This window comes from Artemia sp. Qi Xiang Cuo, chromosome 13 (assembly GCF_049724085.1).
Source record: "Artemia sp. Qi Xiang Cuo chromosome 13, ASM4972408v1, whole genome shotgun sequence".
Classification (NCBI taxonomy): Eukaryota; Metazoa; Arthropoda; class Branchiopoda; order Anostraca; family Artemiidae; genus Artemia; species Artemia sp. Qi Xiang Cuo.
In genome coordinates, this window is record NC_142806.1 from 58,065,976 (window position 1) to 58,083,815 (window position 17,840).

At 35.1% G+C, this 17,840-nt stretch overlaps 1 protein-coding gene across 1 annotated transcript in view; it reads left to right on the forward strand.

Moving 5' to 3' along the window:
- Dhc1 (dynein axonemal heavy chain 1) overlaps positions 1-17,840 on the forward strand; it is a 432,221-nt gene that overhangs the window by 312,793 nt on the left and 101,588 nt on the right. Inside the window, exons 35-38 of the mRNA XM_089098586.1 lie at positions 279-501; positions 4,700-4,780; positions 6,539-6,656; positions 11,737-11,882. Of these exons, the coding sequence (XP_088954712.1) occupies positions 279-501; positions 4,700-4,780; positions 6,539-6,656; positions 11,737-11,882 (568 nt within the window). The remainder of the gene's footprint in view (positions 1-278; positions 502-4,699; positions 4,781-6,538; positions 6,657-11,736; positions 11,883-17,840) is intronic.

A 17,840-nucleotide genomic window follows, 5' to 3' on the forward strand; every position in this document is an offset into this window, starting at 1 on the left:
TGATAAGCCTTGTACATTCTTCGCTCGATTGTTAAGACTAGCGGAGTGTACTAACTATCATGGCTAAAGGCTTCATGACGTATTTGATCAAGCCACAAATCTTACTATATAAGAAAACAAACAATAGGACTGACCTTGCAGTCCTTGCAGGACAATAGGACTGACCTTGCAGTCCTTGCAGGACAATAGGACTGACCTTGCAGTCCTTGCAGGACCATAGGACTGATCTTGCAGTCCTTGCAGGGCCATAGGACTGATCTTGCACTTTTCTTTATTAGGTACAGGAGAGCTATTCATGTTACTCCAAAAACATATCTTAGCTTTTTGGCAAGCTACAAGTCAGTTGTTGGGATTAAAGCGAAGGAGGTTGGTGAATTAGCTAAACGGATGGATTCAGGCCTTAGCAAAATAGAAGAGGCTGCTATATCTGTTGCTCAACTTAAAGAAGAACTAGCGGTTATGGATAAACAGCTTCTTGCTGCTTCAGAAAAAGCTGAACAGGTTGGAACTGATTAATTATTTTAAAACATCATTTGTAATATCACACCAATGATAGCATTTTCATTTTTCTAGTTTTAATGACAAAGCCTAAAATTTTTGAAAAGTAGTTGAGGAGTTCTTTGTTAAAATAATACAAGAACATTTTTTGGATCAAATTTTGTTGAATCGAAATGATTCTTTAATAAAATTACCAATTTAAGGTTGAAGCTAAACGCAGTGCAGTGGTAATTGGTCTTTAAAATGTACAGCTGATGGCAAGCGACTCACATGGTGAGAGGAGTTGTCGATGCTCAGGTGTTATTTCAGACACTTATACAGGGGAGGGATCTTAACCCCCGTTAAATGTCTTAATATTCTACGATATTCTTACGATTTAAATCTTCGTTTTTTTTTATTTGGTCTCTTTACGAATCATTTTACCATGTTTTCTTTAATTTATTTTTGTTTTGGAAAGATACAAGGTGCTGAGTTACCGGAATTCAAATGACCCTTGTTATAGCTATTCAATGATAATGATTTTCATTCAATATAGGTTTATATTCATGCAACACATCGAAATCCCTTCTGAAATATATTATATCAGGAATGCTTTTATATAATACTGGTTCTTTTCAAACAGTTCGTGGTATCGAACTGTAAGTAAGAAGCGACCCGGGTCAAAAGTAACCGAAACTATAAAAACGGAATTTTGATAGCAATAGATACATCACAAGAATCAAATTTTTATGCTGATTAAATAAAAAAAACAAGTTTTTTAAATTGAAAGTAAGGAGCGACATTAAAACTTAAAACAAACAGAGATTATTCCGCATATGAAAGGGGCTGTCCCCTCCTCAACGCCTCGCTCTTCACGCTAAAGTTTTTTATTGTTTAAAAAAAATAGAGTTGTGAGAAAGTCAGACTTCGGGGGATTAAGTCATCCTAAAAGACATAGTTATCATATTTTTTACCATGCTGAACAAAATGGCTATCTAAAAATTTTGATCAGGTGACTTTGGGAAAAAAATGAGCGTGGGAGGGGGCCTAATTGCCCTCCATTTTTTTGGTAAATTAAAAAGGGAAATAAAAATTTTATTTTCCATTCAAATGCGCCCTCCCACTATTTTCTTGGACCACGGGTTAGATACGAAAACCCCTGGAAAAAATAAATAAAAACAACTAAAATAAAACAAAAAAACACCCAATCGTGATATTTATTATGGCAAAAAATTTAAAATTCCACATTTTTTTATATAGGGGCTTGAAACCTCTACAGTAGGGTTCTATGATACGCTGAAAATGATGGTGTGATTTTCATTAAGGTTCTACAACTTTTAGGGGTCTTTCCCCCTATTCTTGAAAATAAGTTAAATATTCTCACCCATGTAACTATTGACAGGTGGCATTGAACTAGATGAAAATTGTACATTTGAATTCAGCAATGAATCCTAATTCTTTTGATGCACCAGATGGGATCAAAAACATATTTTCTAGAGTTTAAGTTACCATTGAGCCGGGTCACTCCTTACTTAAAGTTTGTTACACGAACTGTTTGATTTCAAATACATAGGGTTCATCAGTTTAGTCTTACGCATCAGAAGTTAATTGCCTGAGAAAATTTGCCTCATTTTTGAAAAAAGGGGGAAATACCCCTTAAAATTCATAGAACCTTAATGACAATAACACCATCAGATTCAGCATATCAGAGAACCCAACAGTAGAGGTTTCAAGCTCCTATCTGCAAAAATGTGGAATTTTTTTTGCCAGAAGAAAGATCACTGTTGCGTCTTTATTTGTTTTTTTGTTGTTTTTTTTTTCCTAGGGGTGATCGTATCGACGCAGTGGTCGTAAAATGTCGCGGGAGGGCTCATTCGAACGGAAATTAAAAGTTTCTTTTTAAGTGACCAAAAAATGGAGGGCAACTAGGCCCCCTCCCACGCTCGTTTTTTAACAAAGTCACCCTATCTATGGTTGAAAAATATAATAACTATGTCTTTGAGGATGATTAATCCCCCCCAGTCCCCGGGTGAAGGGCTGCAAGTCATGAACTTTGCCCAATGTTTACATATAGTATTGGTTATTGGGAAGTTTACGGACGTTTTCAGAGGGGATTTTTTCTGGTAGTAGGGGTGAGTGGGTCAGGGGTTACGTGGGAGGATCTTTCCATGGAGGAAGTTTTCATGGAGGAAGGGACATTGCTATGAAGGAGGCAGCGAATTTCCCAGCATTATTTAAAAAATCGATCAGAAATTAAATAAAAAAAAATTTTAAACTGAAAGTAAGGAGCAACATCAAAAACTTAAAACGAACAGAAATTATTACGTATATGATTGGGTTTGCCCCCTAGTCAATACCTCACTTTTTACGCTAAAGTTTTTTTTCAGTACTTTCATAAAAACTATTTATTCTAACTAACGGCCTTTGTGATTAAGGGGTCATTCTTAAAGAATTTGAACAAAATTTGAACTTTAGTGTTAAGAACGAGGTATTGACTAGGGGGCGAACCCCCTAATATACTTAACAAAAATATACAAATACAGAAGTTCGTTACGTAAGCTAGTTTGTAAATTCCGTATATTTATTACTAATAAAAAAGTTCGTAAATAAAATTAAACAACTTTCGAGAGAGCCACTTAACCCAAAAAAATGTTAAATTAATATACAAATTTCGTTTTAATTGTTCATGTACGGTGAACCAAAATCAAAACCTGCATTAGTTCAAAAACTTCAGAAATTAAATAAAAAAACAAGTTTTTAATTAAGTGAAAGTAAGGAGTGACATTAAAACTTAAAACGAACAGAAATTATTCAGTACATGAAAGGGGCTGTCCCCTCCTCAATGTCTCGCTCTTTACGCTCTGACTTTGTTTTACAACTTTATTTTTTAAAACAATAAAAAAAAATTAGCGTAAAGAGCGATTTATTGATGAGGGAACAGCCCCTTTTCATGTGCGGAATAATTTCTTTTCGTTTTAAGTTTTAATGTCACTCCTTGCTTTCATCTAAAAATCTAGTTTTTTTATTTAATTAGGATATAGAAACGAAACGAGTAGCCCATATATTTTGAGGCTCCTTATATGGCTCCTTATATATAAGAGAGGCTCTTATTGCTTCTCTTATATCTTCAAAACGTGTCGCTATTTTACTCTCTACAGATAACTCTAATTTCTCAGCCCTAATATTTAATTGTTATTCAACTTCTAAAGTTCAAATTAAAAATTATGTTTTATCTTAAATTCCACCAATTTGTCTCTTAACCATCATTCTTGTTGAAACGTATTTCATTCTTCGTTCTTCTAACATATCATTCTATCTTCATGAACTTAATCTGATGCTGTTAGATTTCGATAATGTTAGTGATGAAATAATAAGAACGAGGTTATTGGAGGGGCCAGTGGGCGATGCCGCTCCTGGCGAAAAAAGAAGTCACCTAAAAATGTTTAAAAGTGGAAAATAAGAAATACTCCACCTGGCAAAATAAAGAAAACCAACGGTATTACTAGCCCCTCCCACTCCTCTTAGAGAAATTTTCGGTGATTTTATTTTGCTGTAATAATTAAAAGGGAGACATAAGCCATTCGGTCAAAAATGAGTTATGTATGTGTCATGGGTAAACTCAGCACAAGGAATTGAATGAGGCAATCAAAATTGCCCTATTTTGTACCGTTGTGAAGATAATAAGAGACATACGCCACTAAGCGGCGTTTGTCCCTTTTTTTTATCAGGTCTTGTTGCAATTCAGAATGACAGAAGATAATTACAACATGGGGATCTAGCATTTGTTTCCTTTTTTTCAAGGAAATAGGAGACCTACGCCATAAATAGAATATTGTTGAATTCGTTCGGAATACTTGAATTTAATTTATACCGCTGAAAACAGCATAAAAAGTGGTTTTAGAATTTTTTGCCTTTATCTCCATTTGACTCATCCTTCAGAGCGACCACGGCCGACAGACTTTTTTACGTTATTTGGCTCTCCTGAAAAGTTACAAAAATGACCTATGTCACCCTCTTAATTATCATACCAGTATTGGTCTCATTGGCCTTGGCAGGAACCAAATATTTATAAATTTGGGATTGTGGACATAGATGTGTCCTGGACCACCCAACCGAAGATAATTTATCGCAAATTTCAAACCCCCAAAAACACTTTGTAGGAAATCTTTGTAACGCGTGGATAAAACAGTGAAATTTCTAACCTTATATACTTAATTTATAGGTATTAATTGAAGTTGAAGCAAGGGCACGAGAAGCAGAAACTGTTAAAGATGAAGTTCAACAAGTGAAAGATAAAGCTCAGGTTAGAGATTTTCCTTGCTTGTATTTGATTTGTTATCTTTTTTTTATTTCTTCATTTGTTTGAAGAGTATCTATCTGAAGTTTCTTGGTATAGTCAGTTGCTTAAAAAGTAATTTTTACATGGGAAATAAGCCCCAAAATTATCTTTGCCAAGTTCCAGGGATTGTAAATTGTTTGTGATGTGATATATTATCTGAAATGTAACGTATGTTTTCTCTTTATTCTTTTTTTTCCTGTCTGAAAATTGTCTTTTTCAAGTTACTTTGTCTCAAATACCGAAATTTTTGAAGCTAGATTCTATTTAAATTTTGACATAAATTTTTAACTTTTAACTTGACTGTGTCAACCTTGACTTCCCCGAATGTAGATTCGATAATATCTGGAAGTGTTAATATACTTAAACTTAAAATTAATGCAAACTATACATTAATATATTACACACTATAAATTTACTTTAGAATTATAATAAACATACTATTCAATTAATAATATTAATATGATATATTTTCACCAAAATTTTCATGGCACTGCTAAATTTATTTGGTATAGTCACATCAAAAGTGAATACATAAAAAAACACTAATCAATCCTCCTGATTTTCGTTATACATTTTTACAAAACTAGGTATAAAACTTATTGCTATCCACTGATGGGCACAGCGTACCGGCTGAAGTTTCTCAACAGGCACTGTCACCCTACGCGAGTGCCGTTTTGTTATGGATTGAGAGGGAGAGGGAGGTTTTTGTGGATTGGGTGGATCAGAGATTTTCTTTTGAAATCCATGAAGAGTTTCTCTCTTCTTGTTTTCAGAGTTTGCATTTTAAATTTTGTCAGAAGCTCTTCATACGACATTTCGGCCTGCTTTGATACTATCATTGGAGTTCTTTTATGAACTCTTTAGAGCCTGGCACTTTGCTCAGCCATCAGTCCAAAATGCCATACAGGAGCTGAATATTCTGGAATTGGGCAAGTAAAAGATATAAATATTTGGAGGAGGTGATCTGGAGGGTTGCCATGTTTCAACATAAGCTTGAGCATCTGCTGCCCAGCATTACCCCTTTTTACTAGACTAGATGTGTTTGCTTCCTATTCTAAATCACTGGTAATAATAACTCCCGAGAGTTTAATCTTCCTGACTTTAAGAGTATCAGAGATAGTTGGTTGAAAATTTGGTTCAGAAGAATTTAAAAATGAAACAGTTAAAATTGAAGATTTACTGTAATTTACTGTCATATGTGAACTGGAAGCTTTAGTCTTCACGTTATCAACTAAAATATGAATTTTCCTACAATCATTTGCTTCATAAATTTCTCCAAAAGTAAGGTCGTCAACATATTTCTAGCGGTCTTCACAATCATTAGCAATATCATTGATCATAACTAGAAAAAGAATAGGGCCCAGAATGGTACCTTCAGGTACGCCACTAAAAACTGGCTCAGGTTCACAGAAAGTCTTCTTATATTTTAAAATTTGGAACCTATTTATTAAAAATTTCTGAATCATTTTCACAACAGCAGGATTTACTCTAAAATCAATCAAAAGCTTAGAGATTAAAATGTTATGATCAATCAAATCGTTATACTTTCCATAAATATACCAACTACATTAGTATATTGCACAAATTATACATTAATATACAAAATTTTATTTACAGACAAATCAAGTGCGCATTGGTGTACCCAATGCTACAAGATTCAAACCTCCTAACCAAACCTCCTAACCTCCTTCCAAATTTATATATAGCTATTTTATATTTTAGATTTTAGTTGAAGTCATTGAAAAAGACAAATTGATTGCTGAAGAGAAGCTAGAGTTGGCGCGGCCTGCATTAGAAGAAGCAGAAGCTGCGCTGAACACCATTAAACCAGCACATATTGGTAAGCTCAAGCTCTTTTAATCAGCTTTGTAGGCATTGAAGAACAGCATACGATGTAGTGGTGTTCTTATTAATTCTGGTATGAAATGTTAACAAGGTTTGGTTATGATATTGTATCATATGTTTTTTGATATTGTATCATATGATATTGTATTATGATATGTTCGTTATGATAGTGTTTCTTTGTTTTTCTTTTCTATCACTGCGCAGTGTCATTATGCACGTTCTTTAAATGGGTTATAAATAAATTAATAAATAAATGAAAAATTCTGAAAAGGTTGTTAACTGTATCTTTAAAATTCTCGGAACGTGTTCGTTCATACATGATGGTGGTAATAAAAACAATGTGAAACCGGTTCCAATGGTATCACTGGAAAATATTGTGTACCATTGGCTCTTTGATAACACTGACAACTTTAGTATTAGTGGGAACTTTTTAGACGCTAAAAAGCTATGGTAGCAGTAAAACAAAATGCATGGAACCGGTGGCAGAGGTGACATTTATAATAATGATAATAGGCTGTTAAATGTAAATGTGAACTTCTAAGAATGTATTCATTCATACACGATGGTAACAATAAAAAAATAATAGAAATATATAAAACCGACTTAATACCACTGTTTTACTGACCTTAATAAATTCCATGCCCATATTTTTGCATATACTGCCGAGTATCTTCTCTGCTTGTCCAAAGAGTAAGACTACAAAAAGTAACAAAATTTTAATGATACATAAGTTGAAATTTACTTTAAAAAAGCATTTATTTGTTATTTTTAGTTACGTTTTCGGTGGCGCTTTTTTTATCGTTTTACTATAATTTTTAATTAGCTCTTATGACAATAACACCTTTACTTTTAGTGAGCATTAAATTCATATGCATCATGGGAATTTGCAGGGAGGGGTGGGGGGCGGGGGGCTGGAATTTGAAGGAAAGAAAATTCTGTTGTTTTGGGAGTTTTTTTTATAGAGACCACTGGTATTCTGCCTTAAAATTTTGGGAAAATTTCAGTTTTAAGTGCACTTTATTGTGAAAATACAACCATATGCAATTTCTTTTTCTTTCAGCCCTGATTCGTAAACTTGACAGACATCCTCATTAATCGTAATAATTACATTTAATTATGATACAATTAATGGATAACTGGCCTTTCATTTAATTGCTGAAGAATAATACTTTTATTTGAATCAAATAAACTTAATGTGCTAAAATATACCAGTCTGACGTTGCACTGACAATAGAATTAATTTAAAAAGATGTTTGTTTTTTTTCTCTTAGCGTAATTTTTTTTTAGCCACAATTAAACAATTTAAGGGACCTCCTCATTCGATTAAAATAGTATGAAAGTTACTATAACTTAAATCACATGAGCTTAATAAACCAAAATATATCAGTATGACGTTACAAAGGTAACGGAGATAATTTAAAAAGATGCATGATTATTTTCTCTAAGTGTAGTTTGTAGCCACGATTCAGAAATTTGAGAAACCTCCTTATTTAGTTATGAAAACGTCATTTAATTTTGAAAATTACTAGATCTTAAATCACATGAACTTAATAAGCTAAAATATACTAGTCTGACGTCACATTGGTATGGAGTTGATTTAAAAAGAGGTGAAATTATTTTCTCTTAGTCTATTTTTTTTAGCCACAATTCACAAATTTGAGAGGCCTCCTCATTTGATTATGATAGCACCTTTTGATTATGAAAGTTACTAGAACTTAAATCACTTAAGCTCAATAAACCAAAATATACTATTCTGATGTTACAATGGTAATGGGTTTAATTTAAAAAGATGTATGATTATTTTCTCTTAGCGTATTTTTTTGTAGCCATGATTCGGAAATTTGAGAAACCTCCTTATTTAGTTATGATAACATCATTTAATTATGAAAATTACTAGATCTTAAATCACACGAACTAAATAAACTAAAATATACCAGTCTGACTTCACACTGGTAATAGAGTTAATTTAAAAAGTGGTGTGATTATTTTTTTAGTGTACTTTTTTAAGCAACAATTCAAAAATTTGAGAAACCTCCTCATTTAATTATGATAGCATCATCTAATTATAAAAGTTTCTAGAACTGAAACCACATGAACCTAATAAATCAAAATATACCACTCTGATGTTAAAACGGTAATGGAGTTATTTAAAAAGATGTATGATTATTTTCTCTTAGTGAATTTTTTTTGTATTCATAATTCGAAAATCTGAGAAACCTCTTTATTTAGTTATGATAGCATTATTTAATTATAAAAATTATTAGAACTTAAATCACATGAACTTAATAAGCTAAAATATACCAGACTATTTACACAGGAAATAGAGTTAATTTAAAAAGAGGTGTGATTATTTTTTATTTATTATTTATTTATTATTTATTATTTACTATTTATTTTATTTATATATTTATTATTTTAAAAAAACTCTTCGCTTTTTTTTTTAGTCACAAATCAAAAATTTGAGAGACCTCCTCATTTAATTATGATAGCATCATATAATTAGGAAAATTACTGGAACCTATTTAAATTACTAAAAAGATAATTGGTAAATATTGTTTCATTTAATTGCTGAAGAATAGTTTCTTTTTTATTCTATGAAACTTATTGGTAAAACCTCACCAGTCTGATGTAACTGACGTCAATTGACTCTAAGGTTAATTAACTAAAAAAACAAGTTTTTTTCAACTGAAAGTAAGGAGCAGTATTAAAACTTAAAACGAACAGAAATTATTACGTATATGAGAGGGTTCATCTCCTAGTCAATACCTCGCTCTTTACGCTAAAGTTTTTTTAGTACTTTCAAAAGAGCCTTCTATTCTAATTGACCGGCCTTTGAGATTCAGGGTTTGTGATTCGAAAAGAAATTCGAACTTTGGTGTAAAGAGCGAGGTATTGACTAGGGAGCGAACTACCTAATATACGTAATTCCCCCTTTTTTCGAAAATAAGGCAAAGTTTCTCAGGCACGTAACTTTTGATGGGTAAGACTAAACTTGATGCGACTTACATATTTGAAATCAGCATAAAAATCGGATTCTTCTGATGTATCTATTGGTATCAAAATTGATATCCGTTTTTTAGGGTTTCGGTTACTATTGAGCCGGGTCGCTCCTTACATACAGTTCGTTAACACGAACTGTTTGATTGAAGGAATCTCTTAATTTCTTTGTCTTATTTTTTTCTGTTAGCCGTGATTCAAAAAATTGAAAGAACTCATCATTTGATTAGGGAAACGACCTCAAATTTTGAAAAATCAATAAATTTACAATTTTTGTTTAGTTACAGAAGAATAATTGATTTAATTCTCTGTGAAATTAATAAGTTAATTTACCATATTGGTGCCATCAACGTCGATTAATGCTGTAGTCAATTAAAAAAAAAAAATTATCTTGTTTTTTTCTTTTAGCCACAATCCGTAAACTTGGAAGACCTCCTCATTTAATTATGAGAATCATGGATTGTGTTCTGATCTTGTTCCAACGCAAACTTGTTTTGTTTAGTTGATTTCTGAACGTTTTTGAATTAATGCAGCTTTGATTTTGGTTCACCGTACATGAATAATTAAAACGAAATTGGCATATTAATTTTCCTTTTTTGGCTAATTGGCTTTCTCGAAATTTTGTTCTGACGTAACTTACGAATTAACTCACGGAACAAATTTCTATATTCATATGTTTTTATTACGTATATTAGGTAGTTCGCTCCCTAGTCAATACCTCGCTCTTTACACCAAAGTTCGAATTTCTTTTCGAATCACAAACCCTGAATCTCAAAGGCCGGTCAATTAGAATAGAAGGCTCTTTTGAAAGTACTAAAAAAAACTTTAGCGTAAAGAGCGAGGTATTGACTAGGAGGTGAACCCTCTCATATACGTAATAATTTCTGTTCGTTTTAAGTTTTAATACTGCTCCTTACTTTCAGTTGAAAAAAACTTGTTTTTTTATTCAATTTCTGATTGTTTTTTTAAATAATGCTGGGAAATCTGGCACCCCCTTCATGGAAATATCCCTTCCCCCAATGAAATATCCTCCATGGAAAGGTCCTCCCCCGTAACCCCCACTCAGACCCCGACCCCTCCCCCCCAGAAAAAAATTCCTCCTGAAAACGCCTGTATACTTCCCAATAACCAATACTATATGTAAACAATGGGCAAAGTTCATAAGTTGCAGCCCTTCCCCCGAGAACTGTGGGGGATTAAGTCATCCTCAAAGACATATTAATTATATTTTTGGCTATGCTGAACAAAATGGCTATCTCAAAATTTTGATTGGGTGACTACGGGAAAAAAATGAGCGTGGGAGGGGGCCAAGTTGCCCTGCAATTTTTTGGATCCTTAAAAAGGGTACTAGAACTTTTAATTTCCGTTTGAATGAGCCCTCTCATGATATTATAAGACTAATGGATCAGTACGATCCCCCCTGGGAAAAAAAAAAACAAAAAAAAATAAACACGCATCCGTTATCTTTCTTCTGGCACAAAAATACAAAATGCAACATTTTTGCAGACAGGAGCTTGAAACTTCTGCAGTAGGGTTCTCTGATATACTGAATCTGATGTCGTGTTTTTAATTAGGATGCTATGAATTATATGGGTCGTATCCTCCTTTTTTCGAAAATAAGGAAAATGTTATCTGTAGATTAACTTCTGATTAATAAGATTAACCTTGATGAGACTTATATATTTGAAATCAGCATAAAAATCGGATTCTTCTGATGTATCTATTGGTATCAAAATTGATATCCGTTTTTTAGGGTTTCGGTTACTATTGAGCCGGGTCGCTCCTTACATACAGTTCGTTAACACGAACTGTTTGATTGAAGGAATCTCTTAATTTCTTTGTCTTATTTTTTTCTGTTAGCCGTGATTCAAAAAATTGAAAGAACTCATCATTTGATTAGGGAAACGACCTCAAATTTTGAAAAATCAATAAATTTACAATTTTTGTTTAGTTACAGAAGAATAATTGATTTAATTCTCTGTGAAATTAATAAGTTAATTTACCATATTGGTGCCATCAACGTCGATTAATGCTGTAGTCAATTAAAAAAAAAAAATTATCTTGTTTTTTTCTTTTAGCCACAATCCGTAAACTTGGAAGACCTCCTCATTTAATTATGAGAATCATGGATTGTGTTCTGATCTTGTTCCAACGCAAATTGCAGCCGGTAATGACCGACTCTGTGGCCAAATGTATTAAACCCTCATGGAATGAATCCTTAAAGGTATGGTGGAAACAAAAGAAAAAAGGGGACTGCCCAAACTAAAAATAAAAGTTTCTCAGTTTTTAAGACCCAGGACAGAAAAAGGTTTTTATACCGTGGTGATTCCGATAATTTAATTTTTAATTTCATATGCCACCATTTTTTGTTGGTTTTAAAGCTCTTTTTCGAAATTCCTTCTAGCTTGTTTTTGGTACTACTTTTTGTGTTTAATTTTGACCTGGATAATATTCTCCATTCCTGAGTCAATGTCAAGTAACAATTATTTTAAATTCGAAAATTTATTGAAAAATACAGTTTTAATTTTCGTGTATAATAAGGCAATGTTCGTTCTGCGCTAGGTTGCAGCTGCTGCCACAGCCCTGGTTTCCTGTTAGATGTGAGGTTACCGGGCGCATAAGGGCATTTCTGGCATACAAGAAAAACAGCCGGCATAACTAAATATTCTTAAATATTCAATTGTGCAATTATTGTTCATAATTGTCTCAAGTCTTGACGATAAATAATTAGATGGTGTCCTTTATTTAAAATGGATGTTTTTAAGTATTTGTCACTCTCTGTGAATGTCGAATTTCTTAATTTGCGTCCCACAATGGTCCTTTAAGATTTGTCCTGCTTAATCTCTTAGGCTGTTCATAAGAATAGACTCTGAATAACTACTACTACTGCTATTATAACTCACCGCAGCACCTAGCCTGAATAATCCTGGGTTAAATTAGCTGCGTTATTCCTTCTGACGACAATACCTCATGCAGAGTAGAGACAAGAATATGAATTAGGGTTCATCTCAAATCATTTGTTCTTTCTGCCAAAATACCTATCACAAAAATATCAGTTTAGGTATCGGTAAAAAGCTGTTTTTTTCATGGATATGTTATTTAGTGGTTCGATTAAAATATTTCAAACTTTAACACACCTATTGAACCGTTTTCACGCGTGAAGGTGTAGCAAGAAATGGATAAAATTTGATGAGAAACGGAGAAACGGTAGTATTTACCCAAAGCCACGGCTGTATAAACCCTTGTAATGCTGTATAAACACGCATAAGCACGGTGTAAAAACACAGTTGGGTAGCCCTGAATTTACACAATTGCGTTTTTACTGACGCAAAACGCCTCCTGGATGCAAAAAAAGGCAGAATTGCCCAGTTCAGATGGGTCTATTCTATCTATTAGAATGCAAGTATCAAAATTAAAAATATAGTGTGTAGAAAGCCTTTTTTTTTTTTTGTAATTATGCTTTTTAGTAGTTGACTAATTTTTATTAATTGTCATCTGCGCAGCTACGGCTGTCCAGTCGCCACTGATTTTTTTAATTGCCATCTGTGACCACACGGCTGGACAGTCACCAGTGAACAGTAATCACACAGGAACTTGTAAAAAAGGCTTAAATCTCGTGGATTGTTGATAAATTGCTGTTTGGGGCGTAAATGCTGCTGTTTGAACTTAAAGTAATACTTATACGTAAAAAATTGAACTGTGCCAAAACAAAAGTCTTCTTTCATACTAAAAAAAGCAGCCCATTTCATAGCTGCTTTCCAGAATGTCATCATCATTGGATAAACCTAGTAATCTATAGTCATTTTGAATTCTAGTCTACGGCAAGTACAACGGTCCTTTGTTCAACGTTCTTTTGAATTTCCTATTTTCATTATCATTGGGAAGACCTAGTAACTTGTAGGATTCTTTGAATTTTCGGTGTTGGCAAGCACAGCATTCCTTATTTCAACATTCTTCAGAATATTTTATTATAAATAACATTGAATAAACCTTGAACCTTACTTGATTCTTGGAATTTTAGCTTATGGCAAGCACAATGTTCCTCAGGTGAACGTTCTTCATAATGCTCTGTTACCAATATCATTAAATAAGCTTTGAACCTTACATGGTTCTTAAAATCTTAGTTTATGGCAAGCACAACGTTCCTCAGCTCAACGTTTTTCAGAATGTTCTGATATCAAGATCATTGAATAAGCTTTGAACCTTTCTTGATTCTTATAATTTTAGTTTATGGAAAGTACAACGTTCCTCACTTCAGCGTAATTCAGGATGTTCTTTTATCCATATAATTGAATCAATTTGGTAACTTACAGTATTCTTTGAATTTTAGTTTAAGGCAAGTACAACATTCCTCAGTTTAACATTCTTCATAATGCTCTTTTACCATATCATTGTATAAGATTTGAACCCTACTTGATTCTAAGAATTTTTGTTTATGGAAAATACAACGTTCCTTTGTTCAACGTAAGGTTCTTTTTATCTATAACATTGAATCAATCTGGTAACTTATAGTATTCTTTAGATCTAAGTTTAAGGCAAGTACAACGTTCCTCAGTTCAACGTTCTTCGTAATGCTCTGTTATAGATATCATTGAATAAGCTATGAGCTTTATATGGTTCTTAGAATCTTACTTTTGTAAACCACTATTTTAGTTGTGCTTGCCAAAAAGCTTGCCAACATTCCTCAGTTCAACGTTCTTCGTAATGCTCTGTTATAGATATCATTGAATAAGCTATGAGCTTTATATGGTTCTTAGAAACTTACTTTTGTAAACCACTATTTTAGTTGTGCTTGCCAAAAAGCTTGCCAACATTCTTCAGTTCAACGTTCTTAGAATCTTAGTTTTTGGCAAGCACAAGCTGTAACGTATTCTATCTTCAGAGTCAAGAGTCGAATTAAATTATTTAATGGAGACCCAACACCTATAAATAAAGTGCATAAGCATAAGCAAACAACACAAAAGCAAAGCAAGCAAAGCAATTAAATCAATATGTTTCATCTTCTTTCTCATGTAGAAATGGCTTCCATCACTGCCAGACTGGACGGAGGTGGATATCAACGTGACGATCAATACTCAGTTTCATACGCGCAGGTGGTTTGGAAAGTCTACCTGAGCGAGTGACTCTTCTTGCATCTGGCGGGGCTTCAGTGATGGTCACAGGGGGTATGCCTGTATCAGTAGTTGACTGACATCGTAGACTTAATGCTCTTTCCTTCTCCCCCCTGACGTGTGGCCGTTCGGCTACGGTGAAATCATAATCTTCGACTACGGACGGAGTGTCTTTGTCAGTACTGCTATTCAATTAGGCAAAGGATTGCTATGCGACCGGCGTCGTACGGGCTCCAACTGTCACTGTTCCATCCAGGGACGTATGTAGTTTGGGGTACTGGGTAACACGGCCTGCATGTAATGGGTGGGATGGTATAGGCCCCGGCTCGGCTATAACTGGTTCTGATCTGTGACGTAGGTGGTGCCTGTTTCTCCGAAGAATACTGTCGTCTTGCAGCCGCACCAGGTAAGAGCGCTCTTGTTGTCTCAACTTCTTCTCGACTACGCCCTTGCGCCATCTACTACTCTCGTCAAATTTCACCCATACTTTCTCTCCTATGCTCAGTTCTTTCAGCTCTTTGGCGTTCTTGTTGTGAGCTCTCTGCTGTATCGCCTGAGCTTTCTCTCTAGATTTCTCGAAAACTGGCTTTACATTTATTTTTGGCTGCAGATGGGATGGCAGCGCTGGGACCATTGACCAGGTTTTCCTGCTCATGAGCAGCTGAACCGGTGTATACGCTCCATCAACTGGGATGTTTCAGTATTCCAGCAATGCAATGTATGGATCTGTTCGGCCTTCTGTCGCTTTCGTCATGATCCGTTTTGCCGTCTAGACCGCATTCTCGCTCATCCCATTGGACTGTGGGTATCGGGGACTCGATGTGATATGGTTGATATCTCAGGATGCTGCAAACGTTTGAAACTGCTCTAAGCTGAATTTTGGCCCATAGTCTGAAGTAATCTTCTCCGGTATACCATATCTGGCCAAATGCAGTTTCAATTTCGAGATCACTTGCTGTGAGTTTGAAATGGCAAGTTTATCCACCTTGAAAAATCTACTATAATAGTCTACGGTGATTAGGTATTCCATAAAACTGAATGTAAAGATGTCCAGGCCCACATGTTGGAATGGATACTGGGGAACCTCTGAGGATATCAATGGCTCTTTCTGTTGATCCATTTGATGCATGGTGAATATTTCGCAACCAGATACTAGTTGCGTGGTATCTTTCATGATGTTAGGCCAGAATACGGAACTACAAGCTCTTTCTTTTGTTTTCACGATGCCGACGTGTGACGAATGAAGCTGTCGCAGTATGTCTCCACGCAGTGCCTTAGGCACAACAATGCGTTCGCCTTTCAGTATAATACCATTGTTAGTAACCAGCTCGTCTCTGTAGTTCCAGAATGAAAGAGTAATTTATTGTACATCTTTTTGGTTGTTAGGCCAGCCATATGTAATGATAGCCGACAGTGTTTTTAGATCAACATCTCTGATGTTTTACTCATGGACTTCTTCTAGTTTGTTTCTGCTTACTGGAATATCTCTAAAGAACGCATGGATGGCTACTTCTCCTTCAATCTGAATTTCTGGGTCTTGGTCAGGTAAGTGCATTCGTGATAAGGCATCAGCTACCGGGATTTCTTTGCCGGGACGATATTTGGGACGATACTGGAATGACAGTTCATACTGCTGGAGCACAAGCATCATTCTTTGCAATGGGGGTGGTGCCATATTTATCGGTTTGGACAATATCGCCTCTAAAAGTTTGCGATCCGTTGTCACAGTGATCTTTCTACCACAAATATATTGATGGAAATGCGTGCAGGCAAACACGACTCCCAGAAGCTCCTTCTCAATTTGTGAGTACCGTTTTTCTGTGTCACTAAGAGATCTAGAAGCAAAGGCTACTGTGGCGTGATCCGCAACCAGTTGAGCACCTAGCCCGTGTTGTGATGCATCTGTTATCACTTCCACCTGGGCACTTTTGGTATCAAAATAGGCGAGGTTGCTGCAAATGGCTTCCTGAATTTTGACTCGGGCATCGTTGTGTACTACTTTCCACTTGAACTCCTTTGCTTTGGCCAGGTCCCTAAGTGGCTGGTTTAGGGTAGAGAGGCAGGGAATGTACCTTGACAAATAGTTTTACATCCCTAGAAGAGCCTGCAATTCATCTTTGTTCTTGGGGGCTGGCATTTCTTTCATTGCCCTAATTTTGTTAGGGTCTGGTTCCATACCTCCCTTTGTCAGTATATGTCCAAAGTAGGGAATGGCTACGGCATCGAAAAGGCATTTCTCTTTATTGAACTTGATGCCTTTTTCACGAGCCCTCTGCATAACTGTCCTTAGTTTCCTATCATGATCTGTTGTACTTTCAGCCATTCCAGCAACATCATCTACTATCAGACCAATGTCAATACCTTTGAACGCCTCTTCCATTCGTTTTTGGTACTCATCCTGGGCTGATATGAGCCCGAAAGGATATCTCTTGAAGCGGTATCTTCCGAATGTTGTGCTGAATGTAGTGAGGTCAGCAGATTCCTCGTCTAAAACCATTGACCAGAAACCATTTCTTGCGTCGGTTTTGAAAAATCTTTCTGCTCCAGCACATCTCACTGCTACATCATCAAAGCTAGGAATGAGGTGGTAAGGACGCTTGATACATTTGATTAAGTCCACTGGATCTAGAACAATTCGGATTTTTTCGTCTGGTTTCTTTACAAGGACAATCGAATTCACCCAGTCTGTCGGTTTTTTTACCTTCTCTATGATGCCAAGATTTTGTAATCTGTCTAGTTCTTCTTTTAGCTTCGGCTGAAGGGCATACGGAACTCTTTTTGGTGGCTGGACTGTCGGAACAGATCCTTCCTTCAGGTAAATCTGACATTTTCTGGGCAACTTCCCAATGCCTTGGAAGACATCATCATATTCCTCGAGGATCTGTCGTACTTCAGGTCTGGTTGAAACCGTGGCTGGGTCTTCAGTCATGCTACATGACATGCTAAACACAAACTTGATCAAGTTCATCTGTTCGCTCGTTTGTCTACTAAGGATTGGTCCTTTGTTGGTTTCATCAACATGAAACACATGAGCCTGCGGTTCTCGGTCCTTATACTGAATCACAATCTGT